General features: G+C 41.5%; 1 protein-coding gene and 1 pseudogene across 9 annotated transcripts in view; one reads left to right on the forward strand and one right to left on the reverse strand.

Annotated features, from left to right (window-relative positions):
• Positions 1-24082, forward strand: part of Mark3 (microtubule affinity regulating kinase 3) — an 86694-nt gene that overhangs the window by 36316 nt on the left and 26296 nt on the right. For 8 of the 9 annotated variants that reach the window (XM_051151811.1, XM_051151794.1, XM_051151803.1 and 5 more), the window contains exons 4-12: positions 1559-1607; positions 4899-4964; positions 13325-13395; positions 15290-15346; positions 16712-16948; positions 17118-17237; positions 17458-17557; positions 17854-17966; positions 19291-19444. In XM_051151811.1, the coding sequence (XP_051007768.1) occupies positions 1559-1607; positions 4899-4964; positions 13325-13395; positions 15290-15346; positions 16712-16948; positions 17118-17237; positions 17458-17557; positions 17854-17966; positions 19291-19444 (967 nt within the window). The remainder of the gene's footprint in view (positions 1-1558; positions 1608-4898; positions 4965-13324; positions 13396-15289; positions 15347-16711; positions 16949-17117; positions 17238-17457; positions 17558-17853; positions 17967-19290; positions 19445-24082) is intronic. The other variant, XM_051151855.1, reaches the window with a different exon arrangement.
• On the reverse strand, positions 22134-22674 carry LOC127194472 (prefoldin subunit 3-like; annotated as a pseudogene).

Genomic DNA, 24082 nt, shown 5'->3' on the forward strand with positions numbered 1-24082 from the left:
ACACCTTTGATCCCAGCGCTTGGATCTCTGTGGGTTGGAGATCAGCCTGGGCTACAGAGTGAGTTCAAGGACAGCCAGGGATGTTACACAGAGAAACTGTGTCTCAAAAAGTTTTCTGTTCTTACTGAGGACCTTGGTTCAGTTCCCAGCACCTGCATTGGATGACTTAGAACCACCTGTAACTCCAGAGGTTCTGACACTTGGCCTCCACGGGTACTTGTGCTCACTTGGACTTACCCATTATTAAACGTATTCAGTATTTATCATAGGAGACTTTACCAGTCTTTATACTTACTAAGATCTGAGCTCAGATTATGTATCAAAACCTGCCCATAGCTATCTACCTGCAGCTGTTCGTTTAAACTTAGGTTAGACACAGTGAACAGAGCAGGCAAAGTGGGAATCCCGACCTTCTCAGCAGCCTCCTTTCAGCAGACACAAGCTGTTCCAAGACTTGATCAGTGTATTCCCCATAGAAAGATAGCACAACTTGGGAAGAGGTTGGCCAAAATGAGCCCTATCACTTCGTAGCTTTTGAGTCCTATTGTTAATTCAGTCCAAAGTGACAAACTTCTTCCCGTCTTCAAGTCCCCAGCATGTGTCTCTACCACACATTGTAGCTGTGTGGTGTGGTGTTGGCAGGGGCTGTACTCTGGGGAGAGGGTTTCTTTCTCTGTACTACCTCTCATCCTGAAAGGCAGGCCCAGCTTCATGCTGTTCTCAGATAGTAGACCCTGATAGCCTAACATTTCCTCCAGTTTCTGTGCACTTTGACTTTGCTAGTGTTGCATTGGCCCCTGTAGCTGTGTGGGGTGTGGCTCAGGGGGCCTGTGTGGCAGATGGCTCCCACTGTACTGTCACCCACCTTCTCCAGTGAGGCCTTCCACATTGGTACCCTTCAGAATCTTACTGAAGAATCATAACAAATCTCATGTAACTGGAACACAGGTCACTGGGACTGCACAGGGTTTTATTGGACTCAGGTATGTGGGAAAGGAATTGGGCCAAGTTTAACCACAAACTGTTCTTTTCATTTTTCTTTTCTTCTTCTCTTTTCTCTTTCTTCTCTTTCTTTCTTTCTTTCTTTCTTTCTTTCTTTCTTTCTTTCTTTCTTTCTTTCTTTCTTTCTTTTCGAGATAGGGTCTCTGTGTGTAGCCTTGGTTGTCCTGAACTCGCTTTGTAGACCAGACTGGCGTCAAACTCACAGAGACCCTCCTGCCTCTGCCTCCTGAGTGCTGGGATTAAAGGCGTGTGCCACCAGCACACAGCAGTCACAAACTATTCTAACCTAAAAATCTGTTTTTAAGATGGCAAATATATTCAGAGTGTGTGGTACTTGTTGCTCTCAGGACTGCTGCTGTCTCCGTTAATGGAAGTATTTAGGAATACTGTTTGGTAATAGTAAGTGTACTTCAGGGTTACTCTGGATTTCCGTGTTATTTTAATCTTAGGAATAGGGTAATAAATATAAGTAATGAAGCAGTTATCTAAAAGAAAATTTACAGAGTAAGTATAACATTTAATAATATAGGAGTTTGTCTTTTGCTTTGTTTTTTAGCTCTTCAGAGAAGTAAGAATAATGAAGATTTTAAATCATCCAAACATAGGTACTTTCTGTTTTCTTAAATACTTGGGGTTTAAATATGTAGTCTTTAAAATATGTCATAAAGCTAAACATGTATTTCTGAAGCGATAGGAAGATCTATCCCTTTTCCCCATTCCCATGTATTTTTTAATTTAAAAAATATATACATATATACATACAAGTTATTGTTTGTACTAGTTTGAAATTACAGGTATTAAGCATTTGAAATAAGCTTTAGTACCATAGAAGTATGTATAATCAGGCTGACTTTTTAAAAAAAATAGTTTATTTGGAAATGTAACTGCATTTCATTACTTGGTAATATTTTCAAAGAATAGTATATAAAAGACAGGATACATGTTATATAATGTAATTTGTTTTTTGGTTTTTCAAGGCAGGGTCTCTCTGTGTTAGCTTTGTAGACCAGGGTGGCCTCGAACTCAAGGAGGTCTGCCTGCCTCTACCTTCCAAGTGCTGGGATTAAAGGCGTGCACCACCATGCCCAGTTCTATAATATAATTTGTAAAGGAGCTATCTATATGTCCTCTGTGCACAACTGTGATAAGCATTTAAAGATGAGGAAAGAACTTTGTTCTGCCCTCATTTAACTATAGAACCAAGATGACACACACAGATTGACACCAATTAATTTGATTCTGGGGACTGGAGAGATGGCTCAGAAGCTAAGAGCACTGGCTACTCTTTCAAAGATCCTGAGTTCAATCCTAGCATCACATAGTGACTCATAATCATCTATAATGAGATGTGGTGCCCTCTTCTGGCAGGCAGGTATACATGCAGGCAGAAATTGTATACATAATAAATAAAAAAATCTTTAAAAATTTTTTTTGGAGAACTAACCTTTAAAGGATTAAAAAAAATCTATATTTCAGAATTTTGTAACAACATAGAAACCATAAAAAAAAAAAATAAAGATTTTCATTTTGTTTTTTGTTTTTTTTTCCAAGACAGGGTTTCTCTGTGTAGCCCTGGCTTTCCTGGATTCACTTTGTAGACCAGGCTTGCCTCGAACTCTCAGAGATCTGCTTGCCTCTCCGGAGTGCTAGGATTAGAGGTGTGCATCATCACGTTTGGCTAATAAAGATTATTTCTGTCTGGGTGTTGAGAATGCGCCCAGCAGTCTGGTCATATGACTGCTGCTCACTTCCTCTCTTCCTGTTCCTGTCTGTGATGGTTGATGGTGTCTGTGCGGGTGGGCTGTCCTCTTATCTGCTGATCTTCTGGAAAGTACAAGCAGGCCCTTTTCTTTGTCACTGTGGCCTGTTTTTGAAACAGGGTTTCTCTGTGTAGCCCTGGCTGTCCTGGAACTCTGTTTGTAGACCAGGCTGGCCTCAAACTCACAGCTGTCACTATGGTTTTAAGGTGAGATTCCACCTGAGACTTTTATAACTTGGGAGACTTATCACAACTCTTAGACAACTAGGTTCCATTGTTACTATTTTGAGAGTAAAACTAGAAATAATTAGCGAAATGTGGCAGTTAAATACCTTTCCCCCTGTTGTAGTACTGAGAATTCAGTCTAGGGTCTCAAGAATGCTAGTCAAGCGCTGTCCCCAAACCTTTTCCTGTTTATTTAGATATAAGTTGTAAGGTTGGCCTTGAACTCATTCTGCAGTTTAGACAAGCTGTGGATTAGGGTTTTCCTGCTTTAGCCTCCCTAGAAGGTAAGACTGTGCCACAACCCAGCTAAAATAACTTAGCCCCCCTTTCCTCTGGAATTGAGGTCTAAGCCCAGGATTTTAGGCTTGCTAGAAATGTTCTATCATCAAGCTAAATTCCCAACCCCCAGAACTTCTTTTAAAAAATGATTTTCAGAGTTCCAGGACAGCCAGAACTACACAGAGAAACCTTGTCTCAAAAAACAAAAACAAAAACAAAAACAAAAATTCCCAAACAAACCAAACCCAAACTTTAAATCTGTTACAATTATTAAGTAGATCAATCAAACTCACTTTACACTAGCCTGGCACACACAATGCCTTGTGCCCTGATCCCAGGGACGGTAGTGATCAAATATTTAGTGATAAAATTCTGAGCAGTAGTTATAAAGTAAATTTTTGGTGAAAAATTGAAATCTAAACTCCAGATATTAATGGTTAACCTCAAAGGGTTGAAATGAAAAACAAAGAAAGGGATTCTTTCCATCATTTTACTTTTAGTGATTTTTTTTCTTTTCCTTCAAACGTATTTATTGATTCTAATATATACAATTTTTCATTAATATCATTTTAGAATGAAGGTAGCATTTTTGCATAGTAGTATGGTTTTTTAAATGACTGACTAATTTAATAAAATAGAGTATACATTATTCAAGTACATATTCAAATAATTCTGTGTGGAAGCCTTTTATTTTCTGTGGTTATAGTCTGGAGAATTCATACATTGTCCTAAATATGACATAACCCATCTTATTTACTCTTGAAATAAAATACTTTATTAGAATTTTATTTTATTTTAAAGATGTATTTATTATGTATACATTGTTCTGCCTGCATGTACACCTGGAAGCTAGAAGAGGGCATCAGATCACATTGTAGATGGTTGTGAGCCACCATGTGATTGCTGGAAATTGAACTCAGGACCTTTGGAAGAACAGATAGTGTTCTTGACCTCTGAGCCATCTCTCCAACCCCTAGAATTTGTTAGAATAATGCCACTGGCAGGTTGTAGGTCTTTTGTTTTCTTTCTTTCTTGTCCCCCCCCCCCCCCCCAACCATGCTGGCCTTGAACTCACAGTGATCCGCCTGCCTCTGCCTCCTGAGTGCTGGGATTAAAGGCATGCGCCACCATGCCCAGCACCCTGAAGTTGTGTGTCTTTAATCCCAGCATTCAAAAGCAGAAGAAGACAGATCTCTATGAGTTCAAGGCAAACCTGGTCTACAGAGTGAGTTCCAGGATAGGCAGGGATGTACATAGAAAACCTGACTAGAAAAACAAAACAAAGCAAAGAATAAAGGAGCCAATATTTTATAAAAATGTACTTAGGTTATTTAAAAGGCTCTATAATGAATAAAAAACTTATTATGTATACAATGTTCTGCCTGCATTTGTGCCTGCCTGCCAGAAGAGGGCACCAGATCTCACTATTGATGGTTGTGAGCCACCATGGGGCTGCTGGGAATTGAACTTAGGACCTTTGGAAGAGCCGTCAGTGCTCTCAACCTCTGAGCCATCTCTCCAGCCCTCCAAAAACTTTTAACAGGAAACATTTGGGAATTTTGTAGTTTATAGGTGCATGTTCTATACATACAGACATTTGTTCTTTCCTCGTCTATCTTCTTCCTTCCCCCAGTGAAGTTGTTCGAGGTTGTTGAAACGGAAAAAACGCTCTACCTAATCATGGAATATGCAAGTGGAGGTAAGCACATTTATATTGCAGAGAGAGAGGGAGGAGGGAGGGGGAAAGAGAGAGAATATCTGTCTATTTTCCTTTTTTCTCTTTATAAACACTGCAGAACCACAGTGCCTGTATGGATAGTCATTAAAGTTTTATTTAACACTCAGGCATAGTAAACTGGGATCAGACTCAAAAATCCTGGCCTTGCCTCATCAGTTCTGTGGGTTGTAGTATTTGATTATTAACATTACTATTTTTTATTACATTTATTTGTTATGTATATGTATGGACATTTGCAACAGCACACATGTAGAGGTGAGAGGACAAGCAGTCAGACTTGGTTCTTTGCTTCCGCTGTGGCCTTAGACTCAAATGATTAGGCTTGCGTGACCTGCCCTTGGCTCTCTGACCCTCTCTCTGACTTCACTCACTGTTAGCATTACTACTTGATAATATACAGCAATCAGTGTTTCCATTGTGCTAAAGATGTATCACATAAAATGTGGGATTTGAATCTCTCTGTCTCTCCTGATAACCTTGAGCTCTGATCAACTTCCTTTCACCTCCCAGATCTGGAATTATAGATGTGTGCCACCAGCACCCAGTTTTGTTTTGTTTTCTTTTGTTCTGACGAGATTCTGGAGCTGGAACCCAGGGCTTTCTGAATGCTAAGTAAACACTCCACCAAGACAACAACATCTACCCCAGCATTTGCACCACTTTCAAGTGTATAGTTGAATGAGTGTTTCAGTCAAAGTTTCTTTGTTTTTTTTTGTTGTTGTTGTTTGTTTTGTTTTATTTTTGGAGACAGTGTTTCTCTGTGTAGCCCTAGCTGTCCTAGAACTTACTCTGTAGACCAGCTAGCCTCAAACTAGCCTGCCTCTGTCTTCTAAGTGCTGGGATTAAAGGCATATACCACCTGCTTTTAGTCAGGGTTTCTATTGTTGTAATAAACACCATGATCGAAAGTAAGTTGGGGCCTGGTAGTGGTGGTGCATCCCTTTAATCCCAGCACTCCAAAGGTGAGGCAGGAGGGTCTCTGTGAGTTCAAGGTCAGCCTGGTCTACAAGTTAGTTAAGGACAGCCAAGGCTACACAGAGAAACCCTGTCTCAAAAAAGAAAGAAAGAAAAGAAAAGAAAAACAAACAAAAAAAGATTTTAGAGCTAGGTGTGGTGGCGTGTGCCTTTAATCCCAGCACTTGGGAGTCAGAGGCAGACGGATCTCTGTGAGTTCGAGGCCAGCCTGGTCTACAAAGTGAGTCCAGGACAGCCAAGGCTGTTACACAGAGAAACAAACAAACAAACAAACAAAAGTAAGTTGGGGTGAGGGGGAGGGTGTGTTTGTCTTACAGTTCACATTGTACTCCCATCATTTATGGAAGTCAGGACAAGAACTCAAATAGGACAGGAACCTGGAGTCAAGAGCTGATACAGATGCCATGGAGGAGTGTTGTACTGGTTTGCTCCTCCTGGCTCACTCAGTCTGCTTTTTTTATAGAACCCAGGACCACCATCCCAGAGATGGTACCACCCCCAATGGGCTGGGCTCCACTTCACTAATCACCAATTAAAGTGCTCCACATACTCTGCTACAGTCCAGTCTTATGGAGCTATTTTCTCAATCAAGGTTCCCTTCTCTCAAATGTCCCCAGCTTTGTCAAGTTGTCATAAACTAGTTAACACAATGACATTAAGTACATTCAAATAATTATAATGAGGTTGTATAATATTCATCTATTTGTCCCTGACTTACAATAATTTACTTAATATGTCAGAGTCATCTACACTGTGGCATGTACTGGAATTTCCCCCCACACCCCACCCCTTTTTCTCTTTTTTGGTTTTTCCAGACAGAGTTTCAATGTGTAACAGCTCTGGCTGTCCTGGACTCACTTTGTAGACCAGGCTGGCCTCAAACTCACAGATATCTGGCTGCCTCTGCCTCCCAAGTGCTGGAGAGCGCCACCTGCTCTTCCAGAGGTCCTGAGTTCAATTCCCAGCAACCACATGGTGACTCACAACATTCTATAATGTGATCTAGTGCCCTCTTCTGGCATGCAGGTGTACATGTAGATAAGGCACTTAGATATATTAAACAAACAAACAAACAAATAAATCTTTAAAGATATGCCACTATCACGCAGGCCATTTGAGGTTTTTAATCCATATTAGATTTTTCATCTGTTTCTTAGTTTTGTTTGTTGTCATCTTGTTTTTGCTCTGAGGATTGAAATCTGAGGATTTAAAATCATATGGTTTATCACAGAACTACATCTCCAACTCTATCAGATTTTAATGCTATTGCTGTCTTTATCTTTCCCAAAGCCAAAAATGATGGTTTTAGCTCATATAACTACAAATATAGCTTCTGTGGTTCTAAAGAGTCTTCTTAAGGGTTGAGGTTGTTTGGAGCTACCTGAGTTCCACTGTCTGCATAGAACAGGTGCTTCCTGGTTGGCTGCTCTTACTCAGCCTTTAGCACCATGCTTGGCACATAATAGATACCCAACAAGTCAGAATTAGAGTTTATTTTTGTATTAGTTTGCTTTCTGTCCTATAATAAACATCATGACCAAAAGCAGTTGGGGAAGAGAAGGCTTATTTGGCTTCCACATCCTAATCACAGCCTATCACTGAGAAATTCAAGTTGGGATGTAGGCAGAACCATAGAGGAATGCTGCTTACTGGCTTGCCTCTGGCTTCCAGTTCAGCTGCCTTTCTTATGCTTTCCAGGACCACCTGCCCAGGATTGGCACATCCTACAGTGGGTTGGTTCCCCCACATTTAAGAAAGAGAATGCCACACTGGCACATGCCTATAAGCTATTCTGACAGAGGCATTTCCTTAATTGAAGTTTTCTCCTCCCAGGTGACTTTTGCTTTTTTCAAGTTGACAAAAACTAACTAGCACATTTATTAATTTACAAACTCCTAGAGACACATCCTGTTGCATGCCACAGGATTATAATTCTATGACTAATTCATTCATACAAGTTATAAAACCTGAAAGTATAAAGTTAAATCATAGCTTCATTGTTGTGAATTAACCATTAAATCAAGATTATAAGCTTATTGGGACTGGAGAGGTGGCTCAGTGGTTAAGAGCACATGTTTAGTTCCAGCACCCACTTGGGGTTTCACAGCCACTGAACTCCAGTTTCAGGGATCCAACACTCTTTTTTTTAGCCTCTTAGGGCACCATACTTACACATGATGCACAAATATACATGCAGACAAAACATCTATATACATAAAACAATTTTAAATATATTTAAAAGGGAGTTGTTGAAGAGATGATGACTGTTCTTCCAGAGGACCCAGGTTCAATTCCTAACACCCACATGGCAGCTCAGAATTGTCTGTAACTCCAATTCCAGAGATTTTGACATCCTCACATAGACATACATGCAGGCAAAATACAAATGCACATGAAATGGAAATAAATTGCAAAAGAAACATTTACAAGCTTATCATGGGATGGATGAGTTATTATGGGTCTACCCCCAACACCACTCTTCCATACTCTGAATCCATTATTGACTATATATTTTGTGTTTATTTTTATTTAATTTAATATTTAAGTTTTTTGTTTATGTATATGTGGGTGAGACTGCATGAATTTCTGTATACCACATGGATGCTGGTACCCACAGAGAGCATCTGATCCCCTGAAACTATAGTTAGAGGCAGTTGTAACAGTTGTAAGCCTCCTTATGTCAGTGCTGGGAACTGAACCCAAGTTCCCTGCAAGAGCAGCGTGCAGCGCGCAGCGCGCGCGCGCACACACACGCACACACACACTCCCCCCCACCCCCTTTCTCACCTCTCCAACACTCTTGAGGGCAAAGATAGGAGGGTTGAGGGGACTTGCTGGGTACCTTCCTAGCTTCAGATTCAGTTATAGAAAATAAAACAGAATGATACAGAAGTGCGCCTGATGTCATTCTCTGCCTTCCTCCAGCATAGGCTCCCACCTGCACATACATGTGCTTACACATATACTACACACAGGGGTGTTTTTTGTTTGTTTGTTTGTTTTGTTTTTTTATTAAACTAGTCTCTTTTAAAAAGGCAGGGTGGCAAAAAAATTTTTAATTGTGTGTTGGGGTATAGTGACTTGTACTTGTGGTTGTCTGTCCTTTTTTTTTTTAAGATTTATTTATTTATTATTATGTATACAGTGCTCTACCTGCATGTACACCTGCAGGCCAGAATAGGACATCAGATCACATTACAGATGGTTGTGAACCACCGTGTGGTTTCTGGGAATTGAACTCAGGACCTCCAGAAGTGCAGTCCATGTGCTTAACCTCTGAACCATCTCTCCAGCCCAGCAAAATTTTTTAAATTTTAATTTATTGTTATCCCCTTGCTTATATCGTCCTGTTCCCACCTTCCCTCCCTCTTCTGCCCTATTCCCCTCTCCTAGACAGAAGGGGACCTTCTCCCCCACCATATGACCACAGCCTAACAGTTCTCATCCAGAGAGTCTGTTTCCCCTTCTCTGTGTCCCACCAGGCCTCCCCACCAAGAGGAAGTGATCAAATCTGGGGCACCGGAGTTCATGTCAGAGGCAGTCCCCGCTCCCCCACAACCGTGGAGAATGACCTGTCCATTGGTTATATCTGAACAGGCACAATTTGTTTTAATCCCATCACTTCTGGCCGAACCAAAAGGATCTCTGAGTTCAAGGCCATCCTCTTCTACATAGTACATTCCAGGCCACCGACAGAGCTAGAACCTCTGTTTTGTTAGTCTGTCACTGGTTTCTGTTTCTTTTTAAAGTGTCCCAGCTACAGATTATTATGCTTAAGTGGAAGCAAGAATAAAACATAGGAGAAGCATCTTGGTTTGGTAAAATGAAGACAGGCTTTGGAAAGACAAATTGTGGGGTGAACTCAGTGGCTGTGGGGCCTGGCATATGGATGGCATCTGCTGGGCTGAACATCACAGTAGATATGCAGATGCAGCCCTCAGCAGTTTAACTTAAGGTGTCCTATGGTCTTCAATATGCCATGTCTTGTTTAAATGAACTCAGCAACACACTGTCAGTCAACTGGCTCAACCACTACCAAACTTGGTAGCTTTTCTCTTCCCTCTCTCCTCCTGTTTCCCTCCCTTTCTTTGTGTGTGAGACAGGCTTCCCTGTGCAGTTGTTGCTGCCTCAGAACTTGCTCTGCAGACAAGCTGGCCTGAAACCCATGGAGATGTGCCTGGTTTGGCCTTCTGTGCACTGGAAATAAACGCATGCAGATCTGCCTGGCAGCACCTTGTTGTTGGCTGATATCTTAGAATTGCCAAGAAATGTTTACAAGTCATTCATGGCATCTACTTGTTATAGGTAAAGTTAAAGCTCAGAAAGGTCATGCCTGCCAGGGATGCCATAGTGAGCTGAGTTCAAGGCCCGAAATTTACAGTTAAGTTAAAGGCATTCTGTTCCCCGTTCAGCCCTCCATCCCAGCCATGCTATCCCTGTCCTGGAGTGCTGCCAGCATTTCTCACATAGGAAATACCTTTAGAGGCTTTCAGTGCAGCTGCTTAATCTGAGTGCTAATACATTCTTAATAGGAAATTTTTTCCAGCTTATCAATTGTATTCCTGGTTTATAAAACCTAGTTATTTTGAGTGTGCTTCATATGTGCAGAAATCTCTTACTTAAGAGTTTATGTTGCATTTAAATTTATAAATTATGATTTGGATATTTGGACATCATCTACTTTTTTTATGTGTATGTGGTGTGTGTGCATGTGTGTGCATGGGGCTTGTGCTTGTGTATGCATGTCATAGAAAATGGGGTGTGGTTAGGTTTTCTCCTCTGTCACTCGGTCCCATACTCTTTAAGGTAGGATCTCTCCTTAGCTTAAAACTAGAGTTTTTCGGGTAGGCTGTGAGGCAGTATGCTCCAGAGCGCCTCCTGACTCTCCCTATATGGCACTGGGGTTATAGGCCCCACAAGAACACATCTGCCTTGTTCCGAGGATGCAATGATCCAACTTAAGTCTTCTTGGTTGAGTAACAAGCACTTTTAACCACTGACTAGGATTTGTTTGTTTGTTTGGTTAGTTGTTGGCTGGTTGATTTTGGGGTATTGGGTAGGGGGCTGGTTTGACAGAGTCTCACGTATCCCAGGCTAGCCATGAACTATGGCTATGTAGCTGTATGTTTGTGTGTTACTTTTCTGTTACTCTGTTAAAACCAAGAGGCAGGCAGAACTCAGAACTCGAGGCCAGCCTGGTCTACAAAGTGAGTCCAGGACAGCCAAGGCTACACAGAGAAACCTTATCTCGAAAAACCCCAAAACCAAAACAGAACAAACCCGCCATGACCTTTATAGAAGAAAGAGTTTACTTGGGCTTGTAGTTTGAGAGGGATAAGCATTCCTCTTGGCAGGGAGGCAGAGCAGCAAATCATGACAGCAGGAATAGGAAGCTGAGCGTTCCCATCTTCAGCCACTAGCACAAAGCAGAGAGAACAAACTGGAAGTGGGGTAAGATTTTAAGCTCTCAAAGCCCACAGTAATAAACATTTTCTTCAGCAAGGCCATACCTGTGAAGACTTCCCAAACAACTGTGAAGCAAGTATCCAAATACCAGAATGTACGGGAGCTCCTGTTTAAACTACTACAGTAGCTAAAGATTACACGCAGGTCCTCCTCTTCCACCATCCTAGGCATGGGATTGCTGTTGGGCACACCACCATACTGAGCTGTGCTGGCCTCACCTTCACCCTGCTCTGAGCCACTGCCACATCTCCATACCGCCAGTCATGCTCAAGCTTGACTTGATAACTGCAGTGGGCTTCTTATCCTGTCTCTCTTCCTGACTCTTTGCACTCTAGAATTCAATGATCCTTTCATGGAGTCAGTTATTTCTTGATAGTTTCTCACCTCACAGAGTCTAGCCAGGGCCCTTTCTAAACCTGATGAACTTTTGTGGCCTTGCCCTCCACTCCATCCATTGCTCACACTTCTCCAATACCTGTGGCTGCCTTACTACACCCTCCCCCCAGGTAGGTGTGTGTGTGTGTGTAGGTGTGTGTAGAATTTCACTCTGATAGCTTTAATGTCCACTCCATCAGACAGTTAGCAGAGTACAAACATGTGTCCTACAAACTTTTTTTTTTTTTTGGATTTTCGAGACAGGGTTTCTCTGTGTAGTCTTGGCTATCCTAGACTCGCTTTGTAGTCCAGGTTGGCCTCAAACTTACAGAGATCCGCCTGCCTCTGCCTCCTGAGTGCGCCACCACGCCCAGCTGTGTCCTACAAACTCTTGTTATTCCTGTTTCTTCACAGCATTCATGGCCCTCTGAGACTCTGAGTACTTGTGTTCCTTGTTTCTCCTGTTAGCAGGAGATCCCGATACTAAGGGCTCTGCTGAACTTGCTGCTGCACTTCCCAGGGCATGAGCCTTGCCTTAGTTAGTTACTAGTGATTCAAACACTTGTTGAATAAAGTAACACTTTATTCACTTACAGTAACACACGAAGATACATTTGGTGGGAGGCGGGGCGGGTGTGTGTGTGTGTGTGTGTGTGTGTGTGTGTGTGTGTATTGATTTAGAGAGAGAGGTAGGGTCTCTCTGTAGACTGGGTTGGTCTTGAACTCAGAGATCTGCCTGTCTCTGCTTTGTGTGTGCTGGGGTTAAAGGCATGTACCACTGTACCTAGCTTACCTTTCCATCTTGATTGCTCGGTTTCTGTTGAGGCCTATTGGAGAGACAGAAAGCTGCATAATTTAAATGTGTTAAGAGTCTTATGGTTATCTCTTTAGCCTGAGGATTATCCTTGTGAGCTTAGTTAAGCTTCAGTTATAGCTTAGTGATCATGTTTTACAACTGGTAACTTCAAACTTAGAGTTGAAGTTATATGAAATTTAAAAATAGGAGCTAGAGCCGGGCGTGGTGGCGCATGCCTTTAATCCCAGCACTCGGGAGGCAGAAGCAGGCGGATCGCTGTGAGTTCGAGGCCAGCCTGGTCTACAAAGTGAGTCCAGGATGGCCAAGGCTACACAGAGAAACCCTGTCTCGAAAAACAAAAACAAAAACAAAAAAAAAAAAATAGGAGCTAGAGAGTTGGCTCAGTGATTAAGAGCACTTACTGCTTTTTCAGGGGACCAGGGTTCAGTTCTCAGCACCCACATGGTGACTCACAACCATCCATTTGTAACTCAAGTTCTGGGGGAATAAAATACTTCTTTTTACCTCTACAAGCACCAGGCATACATCCAGGCAAAACACTTATACACATAAAATAAAATAAATAAATGTAAAAATTTTTAAATAAAAAAGGACTAGAACTTTGCTAAAACTGGATCATTATCAATTTGTGGGAAAATTAATGCCCAGATGTAGGATTTCTGCTTAATTATATTTCTCTCTATTGTAGGTGAAGTATTTGACTATTTGGTTGCCCATGGAAGAATGAAGGAAAAAGAAGCAAGAGCTAAATTTAGACAAGTATGAATTAGCATGTCTTTACTTTTTTTTTTTTTTTTTTTTTAATGTCTTTACTTTGTTAATTCAGTAAGTTACGTTGTTAATCCTGGAAGTGCAATTAAGAGTGGCATCCAGGGCTAAGAAGATGGATCAGTCAGTAAAGTGCCTGCTGTGCAAGCTCAAGGAACTAGGTTTGAATCCCCCAGAACCCACAGAAAGCTGCATCTATAACCACCACGCTGGGAAAGGAGATAGGAAGCAGTAAAGGAAGACACTCAGTGTTAACCTCTGACCTCCATATAGACACACACAGTCGTCAGTAAATAAAGGTGGAAAGCAATTGATGAAAAACATCTTGTGTTTACCTCTGGGCTCCACACAAACATGCACACGCAGTTTCTCAGAATATTGATTGGCTATTAAAAATATTTAAGTACTTTTTATACCTGAAACACTGTTAGCAGTGAATGTGGATCACACTTGATGGGTTCTGTAGGGTTTTTAAATTAGATTTATTTAGTGTGTATACATACTAGCACAGATTTGCCAGGGCATGCATGTAGCGGTCAGGACAAGCACCTAAATCTTCTTTTACTGCCTTCTGTTTTATTTTTGGGAAATGGTTTCTCACTGACTCTGGTTCTCACTGATTTGCTAGACTGACTGGACAGTAAGCTTCAAAGCTGTGCTGGTCCCCTCTTTCCCAGTGTTGCAGTTATAGGTGACATCACTATGCTCAGCTTTCTGTGTGTTCGGAGGGATTCAAACATAGGTCAGTTCTTTCCTTCCACCATGTGGGCCCCAGAGATTGAGCATAGGTCATCAGGCTTGAAGGTAGGTATCTCAGAGTCCAACGTAGAAAATACCCAGGCTCCAAGTCTTTCTTAGAAATAATTATTTTGGCCCTGCAGTGGTTGTGCATGCCTTTAATTTCAGCACCTAGGAGGCAGAGGCAGGTGGATCTATTGTGAGTTTGAAGCCAGCCTGGTCTACAGAGTGTCCAGGATAGCCGGGGATATTACACAGAGAAACCCTGTCTCAAAAGCACACCCCCTAACCCACAACAAAAACAACAACAACAACAAAAAGGAAAGAAAGAATTGTTTAATGTAGAAAACACTCAGGCTCTGGGTCTTTCTAAAAATAACTGTTTCTAGCTTAATACCAGAAAACGAACAACAAGGCTTTTTTTTAAAAAGTTATTTATTTTTACTTCATGTGCATTGGTGGCATGTATGCCTGTATGAGCGTATCAGATCTCCTAGAACTGGAGTTACAGATAGCTGTGATCTGTCATGTGGGTGCTAGGAATCAAACCTGGGTCCTCAGGAAGAGCAACTCTTAGCTGCCAAGACCCCCAGCAATCAGTTTTGAGTATTTTGCAGCCACTGTGGTGTCAGGTTAGAGTTGTTTGGAGCTAGAGGAAGAGATATGGAAAGCGGCAAGAGATTGTAAGATATGATTCAAAAGCAGAATCCAAAAGTAACCTTTAAGAAAAACCTCAAAAGCCAGGCACAGTGGTGCACGCCTATAATCCTAGCACTCAGGAAGGCAGAGGCTGGCAGGTCTCATTGAGTTAGAGGCCAGCCTGGTCTACAAAGGGAGTCCAGGACAGCTAAGGTTATACAGAGAAACCCTGTCTTGAAAAACACAGAAAAATGGGCTGGAGAGATGGCTCGGTGGTTAAGACTACTGTTTGCTTTTCCAAAGGATCTAGGTTCAATTCCCAGCACCCACATGGCAGCTCATAACTGCCTGTCACTCCAGTTCCAGGTGATCTGACAGCCTCACACCAATGCTCATAAAATAAAATTAAATGAATTAAAGAAAAAAAGGAAGACGAGACAAGGATAAACAAATATTATAATTGTGAGTTTATACCAGTGGTGATTAACCCAACTTTTCTCATATCCAGATTGTATCTGCAGTACAGTATTGTCACCAAAAACGGATTGTTCACAGAGACCTCAAGGTGAGCCCAAACACCCTTACTAAGTTATATATATAGTTCTCTTGGTGGACATTTTGCAGATGAAGGTTAGATCGTGTTGTTCAATAAGAAAAATATGTTGTGTGATGGTTGACTCCTTTTGACCAAGGTGGCGGGGGGGGGGGGGGGGAGTCTTAGGAGACAGGGTTTTTCTGTGTAGCCTTGGATATCCTGGATTCACTTTGTAGACCAGGCTGGCCTTGAACTCACAGAAATCTGCTTGCCTCTCCCTCCCTCAGTGCTGGGATTAATGGAATGCTCCACCTAGCCTGGCCTTTCACCAAGATATCTAGCGAAGAGCTTTTTGTTGTTTTAAGTAAAGTTTATAGAAAGTATTTCAGATCTCAGTAAAGGTGCCTAGTGGTTCATCTCTGGAGGACAGCCACACAGAGGTACCCTGAAACACAGTGGATGCCTGTACCTTTTAGAAGGCAATCTGTCTTGTAAGCTGTGGTGCCTGTTAGAGGCCTCCAAGGGCTGCATCACTGCTCTCCTTTGGCAAAGAATTAGGCCTCACAGAGCAGGAAGAAAATGCCCATAAAATTGTCATTTCCTTGTTCAACAACTCTTGAGTGGTTTTCTGTCCCCTTGAGGGTAGAAAACTGAAGTTCCTTAGCCCTGTTTGTTTGGTGCCTGCCCTCTCCCAAGCCATGCTCACTGTGGGGCCTCTTTCTCCATTCATTGCCTCTGAGTTGTTGACAGAATTGTTGTCTCACCTGTGTGCACGTCTAGCCCTTTAGTCTGCCCTCAAACACAGCTGAGACAAGCTATACCTTTCTCTGTCTCACTTCCTCTGAGAGTTTCTGTGAACCCCTTGTGCTTGGCCTGTAGCTTGTGGTTACCCACCCATCATAGTACTCAGATCTCCACAGCCTATTACCTTCCTGCTTTCCCACCCTACCATATGAGCTCCTGGGGCCAGCCCTGTCTTGTTCAGCTTTGTGCATCCAGAGAGCAGGCTATCAGCTGCAGTCAACACAAGTGACTGGTGTGTCTCTGCAGTGAGGCTGGGCGTTCTCCTTCCCCTGTAATACCCAATTACAGCCATTTAGTGGTTTTTATCAAATGTGACTACCTAAAACAACTTTTTTAAGCCTCTTAGTAATTGAAGAAGCTTTATAAGTTTCTTGACCTTGAAGTATTTGGTATTTAAATTTGTCTTACAATTTATCTGTATTTAGTTGTTAATATCAAATTAAGAATTTTAAGTTATCTTTTTTCTCTAAAAATAGTATTTTACTAATTAGGATATAAGTCTTTGTATAAAGCCTTTATGAAATACCTGAGACTGTTATCACAATTGTATTTTAGTTGAGTTTCATTTTTGTCTTGATGTTTTCCCTCTAGGCTGAAAATCTGTTATTAGATGCAGATATGAACATCAAAATAGCAGATTTTGGTTTTAGCAATGAATTTACTGTTGGCAGTAAACTAGACACGTTTTGTGGTAGTCCTCCATATGCAGCCCCTGAGCTCTTCCAGGGCAAGAAGTATGATGGGCCAGAAGTCGACGTGTGGAGTCTCGGCGTCATCCTGTATACCCTTGTCAGTGGGTCCCTTCCCTTTGATGGTCAAAATCTGAAGGTATAAGAAACAGTTGCAACTAAGAGCTTTGAAAACTAAGCAGTTTTATAAAATTGCATAGTTTAACGTTTTTGATGCTCCATTTGTTTGGGTGCTTTTATGAGTTTGGTTTTAGTGTCACTGTTTTTAATCTAAAATTAACTATTCATTCTTCCCTGCATCTCCAAAGGAACTAAGAGAGAGAGTACTGCGAGGGAAGTATAGAATCCCTTTCTACATGTCCACGGACTGTGAGAACCTTCTCAAACGCTTCCTGGTGCTGAACCCAGTTAAACGTGGCACTCTCGAGGTAACCACGCCAGTAGGAAGGGACACTATTTATAGAATTTGGCTCAGTTTGTGTGACACTGACACTTGCCTGGGGTTTTAAGTAGTAAGTGAAACAAACAAACAAATCCTCTTTTGTTTCCTTTAAAGTGTTATTCACTGAAGTGTTAAATGATGGCCCTAAATATTGTGATTGTTGAGGTACTTTGTTCTGTGCTGCTAACACACAGCTCACCTTTCAGCAAATCATGAAGGACAGGTGGATCAACGCAGGTCATGAGGAGGACGAACTTAAGCCATTTGTTGAACCAGAACTAGACATCTCAGACCAGAAGAGGATAGGTAACTACTATGTCTACAAGTTTGTGTGTGTGGACTGTACATGCTTTACTCCTGTGAGTGTGGCTCAAACAACAGTGAAGGGACGGGAAGCACAGAATTTAGAGATGGGTGACCTGTTGTGTCTTAGTCAGGAGCTTACTACCTGCAGTGTTCTGTAGCTGCTCCAAGAACCCAGGGATACCAGCAGCTCTTAAGTTAGAAAACAAGTAACCTTCTAAATCAAAGAACGTTCGTTTTCCTATGCTAGCATGATTTCCAATTCAAGTAAAATATATAAATCACATTTTATCTTTTAGATATTATGGTGGGAATGGGATATTCCCAAGAAGAAATTCAAGAATCTCTTAGTAAAATGAAATATGATGAAATCACAGCTACATACTTGTTACTGGGGAGAAAGTCTTCAGAGGTAAGAGTACTTAGAGAGGAAAAGCTGCATACCCTGTGTAGGAAAGATCAGTTTGCTATGCATGATGGCATATGCCTGTATTGGTAGCACTCAGGAAGTGGAAACAGGAGAATCAGGAATTTATACTGTCCTCAGCTGTATAATGAGTTCAAGGCCTGTACTTAAAAACAAAGCCCTGTCTCCAAAAAAGTTAATTTTAATTTATCTTAAAAGATAAAAAAATAGCCGGGCGTGGTGGCGCACGCCTTTAATCCCAGCACTCGGGAGGCAGAGGCAGGTGGATCGCTGTGAGTTCGAGGCCAGCCTGGTCTACAAAGTAAGTCCAGGATGGCCAGGGCTACACAGAGAAACCCTGTCTCGAAAAACCAAATAAATAAATAAATAAATTTAAAAATAAAAATTATGCTGGGCAGTGGTGGTGCACACCTTTAATCCCAGCACTCAGGAGGCAGAGGCAGGTGGGTCCCTGTGAGTTTGAGGCCAGCCTGGTCTATAATGCGAGACCAGGACAGCCAAGGCTACACAGAGAAACCCTGTCTCAAAAACAAAACAAACAAACAAACCCCCCAAAAAAACAAAACAAAAAAATTATTGGTTATGTAACTCTTTCCTTAATTTTTTTCAATATAACATTTGGTATTTATTTTAGAACTTTACCTATAGGGGCTGGAGAGATGGCTTAGTGGTTAAGAGCACTGGCTGCTCTTCCAAAGGTCCTGAGTTCAATTCCCAGCAACCACATGGTGGCTCACAACCATCTATAATGAGATCTGATGCCCTCTCCTATCCTGCAGGTGTACATGTAGGCAGAGCACTGTGTACATAATAATAACTCTTAAAACAAACAAACAAACAAACAAAAAACTTTGCCTATAAACAGTGATCTAACATCATTGACCATTATAAGCTACTATTTTATATTTTTGGTTGTGAGTCTAGCCTTTAATGCTTGCCCATCTCCCCAGCCCATAAGCTACTATTTTAACTTAAAGATAATAACCTTTATGATCAATAATGTCACAAATGTATACAATTATAAGTTAACTTTAGTCACTAGTAGTTTGAAAATGGTGTTAAAATAACCAGAAGGGGAAACAGCACATGCTATCTTAGTTCCTTGAAAAGGCCCAGGAAGGAGATCATTAATGTACAGTCTTGTTCCCAGCATTCCCAGCAGTCAGAAACACTGTTTTGACTGAGTTTACATTGTTGTTTTGTACATTGTGATGACCCCTCTCTGACTAAGAGGAGTGTGTCAGTGAGAAGTGTCCTGACAAGGCGTTGGGCTCTGTGCATGGTTGCTGCTCTTCTCATTTTCCCGTAGCTGGACGCTAGCGACTCCAGTTCTAGCAGCAACCTTTCACTTGCTAAGGTGCGGCCAAGCAGTGACCTCAGCAACAGCACTGGCCAGTCTCCTCACCACAAAGTGCAAAGAAGTGTTTCTTCAAGTCAGAAGCAGAGACGGTATAGTGATCATGGTAAGTTTGAGACCATTCTAGTAGCTTCTGAATGTGTTCTACTGTGTAGGCAAGATTGGTGGGGCAGGGGTGGAGAGATGGCTCAGTGGTTAAGAGCACTGCCTGCTGACCCGAGTTCAATTCCCAGCACCCACATGGCAGCTCACAACTGTCTGTAACTCCAAGATCTGACACCCTCACACCAACAGACATAAATTAAAATAAAATAAAAATGTTTAAGCTGGGTGTGGTGGAGTCACATGCCTTTAATCCCAGCACTCGGGAGGCAGAGGCAGGCGGATCACTGTGAGTTCGAGGCCAACCTGGTCTACAGAGTGAGTCTGGGACAGCCAAGGCTACACAGAGAACCCCTGTCTAAATAAAATTAGTGAGGCAGAGATTGGCTTGCTGTCCCTGTGTAGCATCAGAGGCTGGTGTGGGTACGGTCCTCTAACTGTTGGAACATCTGCTGGGCTGCTGTGGGTGGGCTTAGCAGAATTGCAGCCTCATGTTAGTTATGCACATCCTTCTTCTAACTGTGGGATCACTGTGGAGCACTGCAGGTGGCGGGGCTCTCTGTACTGATGGGAATATTCTCTGTTCAGTCAGGGTTACAACGACTAACCAGAGGAAGCTGTTGAGTGCTTAAATGGAGGAAATGACTTTCAGTGTAAGAGTATTTTAACTTGGTGCCCACGGAAGGCAGATAGTGTGTCAAGTCTCCTGGAACTAGGATTATAGATGCTTGTGAGCCATCATGTGGGTGCTGGGTCTCCTGCAAGAGTAGGCAGCGCTCTTAACTGCTGGATCATCTTTTTAGCTTCAAGGTTTTCTTATTTATTTGTTTGGTTGCTTGGTTTGGTGCACTCCTTTAATCCCAGCATTCAGGGAGGCAGAGGCAGGTGCATCTCTGTGAGTTCCGGGACAGCCAGGGCTACACAGTGAAACCCTGTCCCAAAAAACAAAAGCAAAAGCAAAAACAAAAACAAAAAAAATGAAGGTTGGGGCTAGAGAAATGGCTTTCTGGTTAAGAGCACTTGCTGATCTTCCAAAGGACCTGTGTGCCTGTGTTCAGTTCCCAGCACCCACACTTTCTAGTATTCACGTCTATCTGTAATTTCAGTTCTAGAGGATCTAACTCCATCTTTGCCCATTGTGCCCTCTAGGCACACATGTGCACAGACATACATGCATGCAAAACAACTATCTGCATAAAATACTATTTTTTTAAACTTCAAAAGAAGGTAAGGTTATCCTTGAATATATCCCAAGTTTGAAATTGCAAAAGAAGGAGGGGCTTGGGAAAAAGGACAGAAAGAAGACAAAAACCTGTGTGGGTAATTTACCCTGTCTGCAGGGTGTGTAAATAAGACGGTGTTGCTCTTTCTCTTCCTGTATACTCATGTTAGCTAGCAAGGGAGAGTCGTCAGGGCCAGTGGACTGAGTGTGAACTGCAGTTGCCTACATACTGCCCTTAAGATAGCCAGTTTAAGGAGAATTACTCCTAAATCCCTAAAGAAACCGATGGAATTTTCTCATTTACCAAGGGAATAATCTTAGTAAATTTATTCTTCCTTAAGTACGTAGATTTCACCTGGATTTCTTTTTTTTCTGTGAATATCATTGTTTTAATAACAAAATACAAGGTACAAAATACCGTACAAGTATACTTTTACTACACAGAGATGGAATAGCATGCATGTATTTTTACCAGAATCTGTATCACCAAATACTTTTACCACAGTACCAATGACTTTCCAGACATTTTAGGCTTCCTATGCAATTTATCATGAATAAAAAAGCTTACAACTCTTTTCAACCAATGCAGATTTACATTTGTTAATATTCCTCTTGTTCAAGGTGCTTTGGAAAACTGTTAAATATAAAATTACCTTTAAAAAAATTACCTTAGCTTAAAGGGCTTTTCTGGTTTTTGGTTTTTTGTTTTGTTTTCGAAACAGGGTTTCTCTGTGTGGCCTTGGCTGTCCTGGGCTTGCTTTGTAGACCAGGCTGCCCTTGAACTCGCAGTGGTCCACCTGCCTCTGCCTTCCGAGTGCTGGGATTAAAGGTGTGTGCCACCACGCCCAGCTAGCTTAAAGTTTTGAGTGGGTAGTGCTATCTCACATTGATCAAGTCTCCCTTATACTGGTATTGCAAAGACACAGTGCACTTATTTGGGGTCAAAGTTTTATGTATGTCAACAGCCCTGATACTATGTAGGAAAGCAAATAATCAGTTTCTGAAAAGTTCAGAATATCAGAAAAGCTACTGGTTAAGCAGAAATGCATGAAAGCCTCTTTACAGAACACAACAGCCACAGAGGATGATAGTGTCCTACTAAAGAAGAGCAGGCTTACAAATGTTGGAACTGTCTGTCTTCCCTGCCTCTAAAAGGTTCACCACATCAAGAGAGAGTAACATCAATCAGTAAAGAAAAAGTAAACTGTGCTGGTGACCAGCATTCAGCAGCCTCCGTAGCATTCCTCACAGTTTTCGGTCATTTCAGTTAAGAGTTGTCTTCTAATACATAAAATAAAACATAAGCAGCAGTACCTTGTAGGGAAATATGAAAAAAAAATACTGTTAATTTCATAAAATATTTTAAAGTAATGGTGTTTTTAAAGTTTTAATTATTCTTGCTGTGAAAAAAAAAAAGTACTGAAAGTTACATCAATCTTTAAAGATGAACATTGGCTTATTTAACATGTTTGGAAACCTGAACTACGTTTTCAGTTGCCAGTGTTTGCTTTATTCTTGATAGAATCATCTTTATTTCTTCTTTTTACATCCCAGTTATAAATGCTGGCCATATTGACTTCTGTAGTGGTAAATTGATCTCGAAGAAAGTCAAGGTCTTCTTCAAGAGAACTAAGATTCTTTGTGGCAGTAGATAAATTCTTTTCCAACAATGCCTGAGCTTCATCAATGTCATATTCAAGCATTACATTAGCCCCCAGCCACAGGCACACTTTATCAGGAAGAGGAACTAATGCTTTGCAGTACATGTTATCTGCCAGTAAGAATCTGGTCTCCATGGAATTGGTAGACCCTTTTTTCTTCTGCATGTATTTCAGAATTTCCAAAGTCTGTTTAATTTCAGAAATCTGACCCTTCAGCCTCTTTTTTTTTTTTTTTTTTTAATGCACATGGTTGAGTTCCATAAATGTATACTTCTGGTATTGTTCATTCAGCTTCTTTAACACTGCATCTGCAGTCTAATTCCCAGGCTGCTTCATGAAGAAATCTACATCTTCCACAAACACTGCTTCTGGTCTGGATTCCGTAGGTGGAGGCGCTACCCGTTTCCAGGAGCATTGTCTAGGCCACATCCATCCTTAGCCACGACCGTCTTAGGAAAAACCTCCCCTGGATTTTTTTTTTTTTTTTAAAGATTTATTTTATTATTATGTATACAGTGTTGTCTGCTTGTTTACCTTCAGACCAGAAGAGGGCACCAGGTTACATTATAGATGGTTGCTGGGAATTGAACTCAGGACCTTTGGAAGAGCAGATGGTGCTCACAACCACTGAGCCATCCCTCCAGCCCGCCTCCCCTGGATTTCTAATGACTTTTTTTCCAAAGATAAAAATGGCTTTAGAACTGGAGCCACATATCACTAAGGCATGGGGAAAGGAACGTCAGCTGTCTCCCAGGGGACAGAGCAACAGAGGAACGCTGGCACAGGCTGACTCCTCATGCCCAGTACTTAGCTTATCTACTCATAATCCATTTTCACCAGGCAAAGTTCTGTGTGGCCTCAGGTGTATAGGTGTATATAGACCTGCCAAATCACAAAAGTAATTATTTTCAAGTATACATGTGATGTCACTATTTTATTAAAGGGGAGTTTTGATGCTAATGAGATATCCATTCCTGCTTATTTTTACATGGAGAGAGTTTTTCTTGTTGGTTTTTTATTTTTCTTTGTTTTATTGAGACAAGGTAGTCCTGGGTGGCCTGAAACTTGATATATAGAATCAGGCTGGTCTTGAACTCCTAAAAGCTGCTTGCCTCTGCCTCCTGAGTTTGGGATTAAAGGACTATATCAATAGAACATTAATATTATTTTTCCAAATTGATTGATGTCTTTACTTTTGGTAATAATTTTGTATTATAAGAATAATATTTTATGCCAGGCAGTGGTTGAGCATTCTTTTAATCCCAGCACTCGGGAGGCAGAGGCAGGAGGATCTCTGTGAGTTTGAGGCCAGGCTCGTCTACAAAGTTAGTCCAGGACAGCCAAGAATATACAGAGAAACCCTGTCTCAAAAAAAAAAAAAAAAAGTATTTTACTATCTTTATAACAATATGAAACTGCTCTGCATATATATAGGGCTGGAGAGGGCTCACACTTAACTGCTCTTTACATATAGGACTACAGTTTGCTTCCCAGCACCCACGTCTCTTATATAATTGCCTGTAACTCCCTGGTTCTGGGGGATCCAGTTTCCTCCCTGGGCTCTTTGCATGCATATGTTCCACATAAACCCACAAAGGCAAACAAACACACACACACATTAAATGCATAGTACAAAGTGGCATTCATATGTTACCTCTGTTCTCAACACGTGTACACATGCCAAGAGGAGAAAAAAATGCTGTCAGGGTTCCTTAGCAGATAAAGATGCTTGCTGGGGGCACACACCTTTAATCCCAGC

The sequence above is a fragment of the Acomys russatus genome, chromosome 1 (assembly GCF_903995435.1).
Source record: "Acomys russatus chromosome 1, mAcoRus1.1, whole genome shotgun sequence".
Taxonomy (NCBI): domain Eukaryota; kingdom Metazoa; phylum Chordata; class Mammalia; order Rodentia; family Muridae; genus Acomys; species Acomys russatus.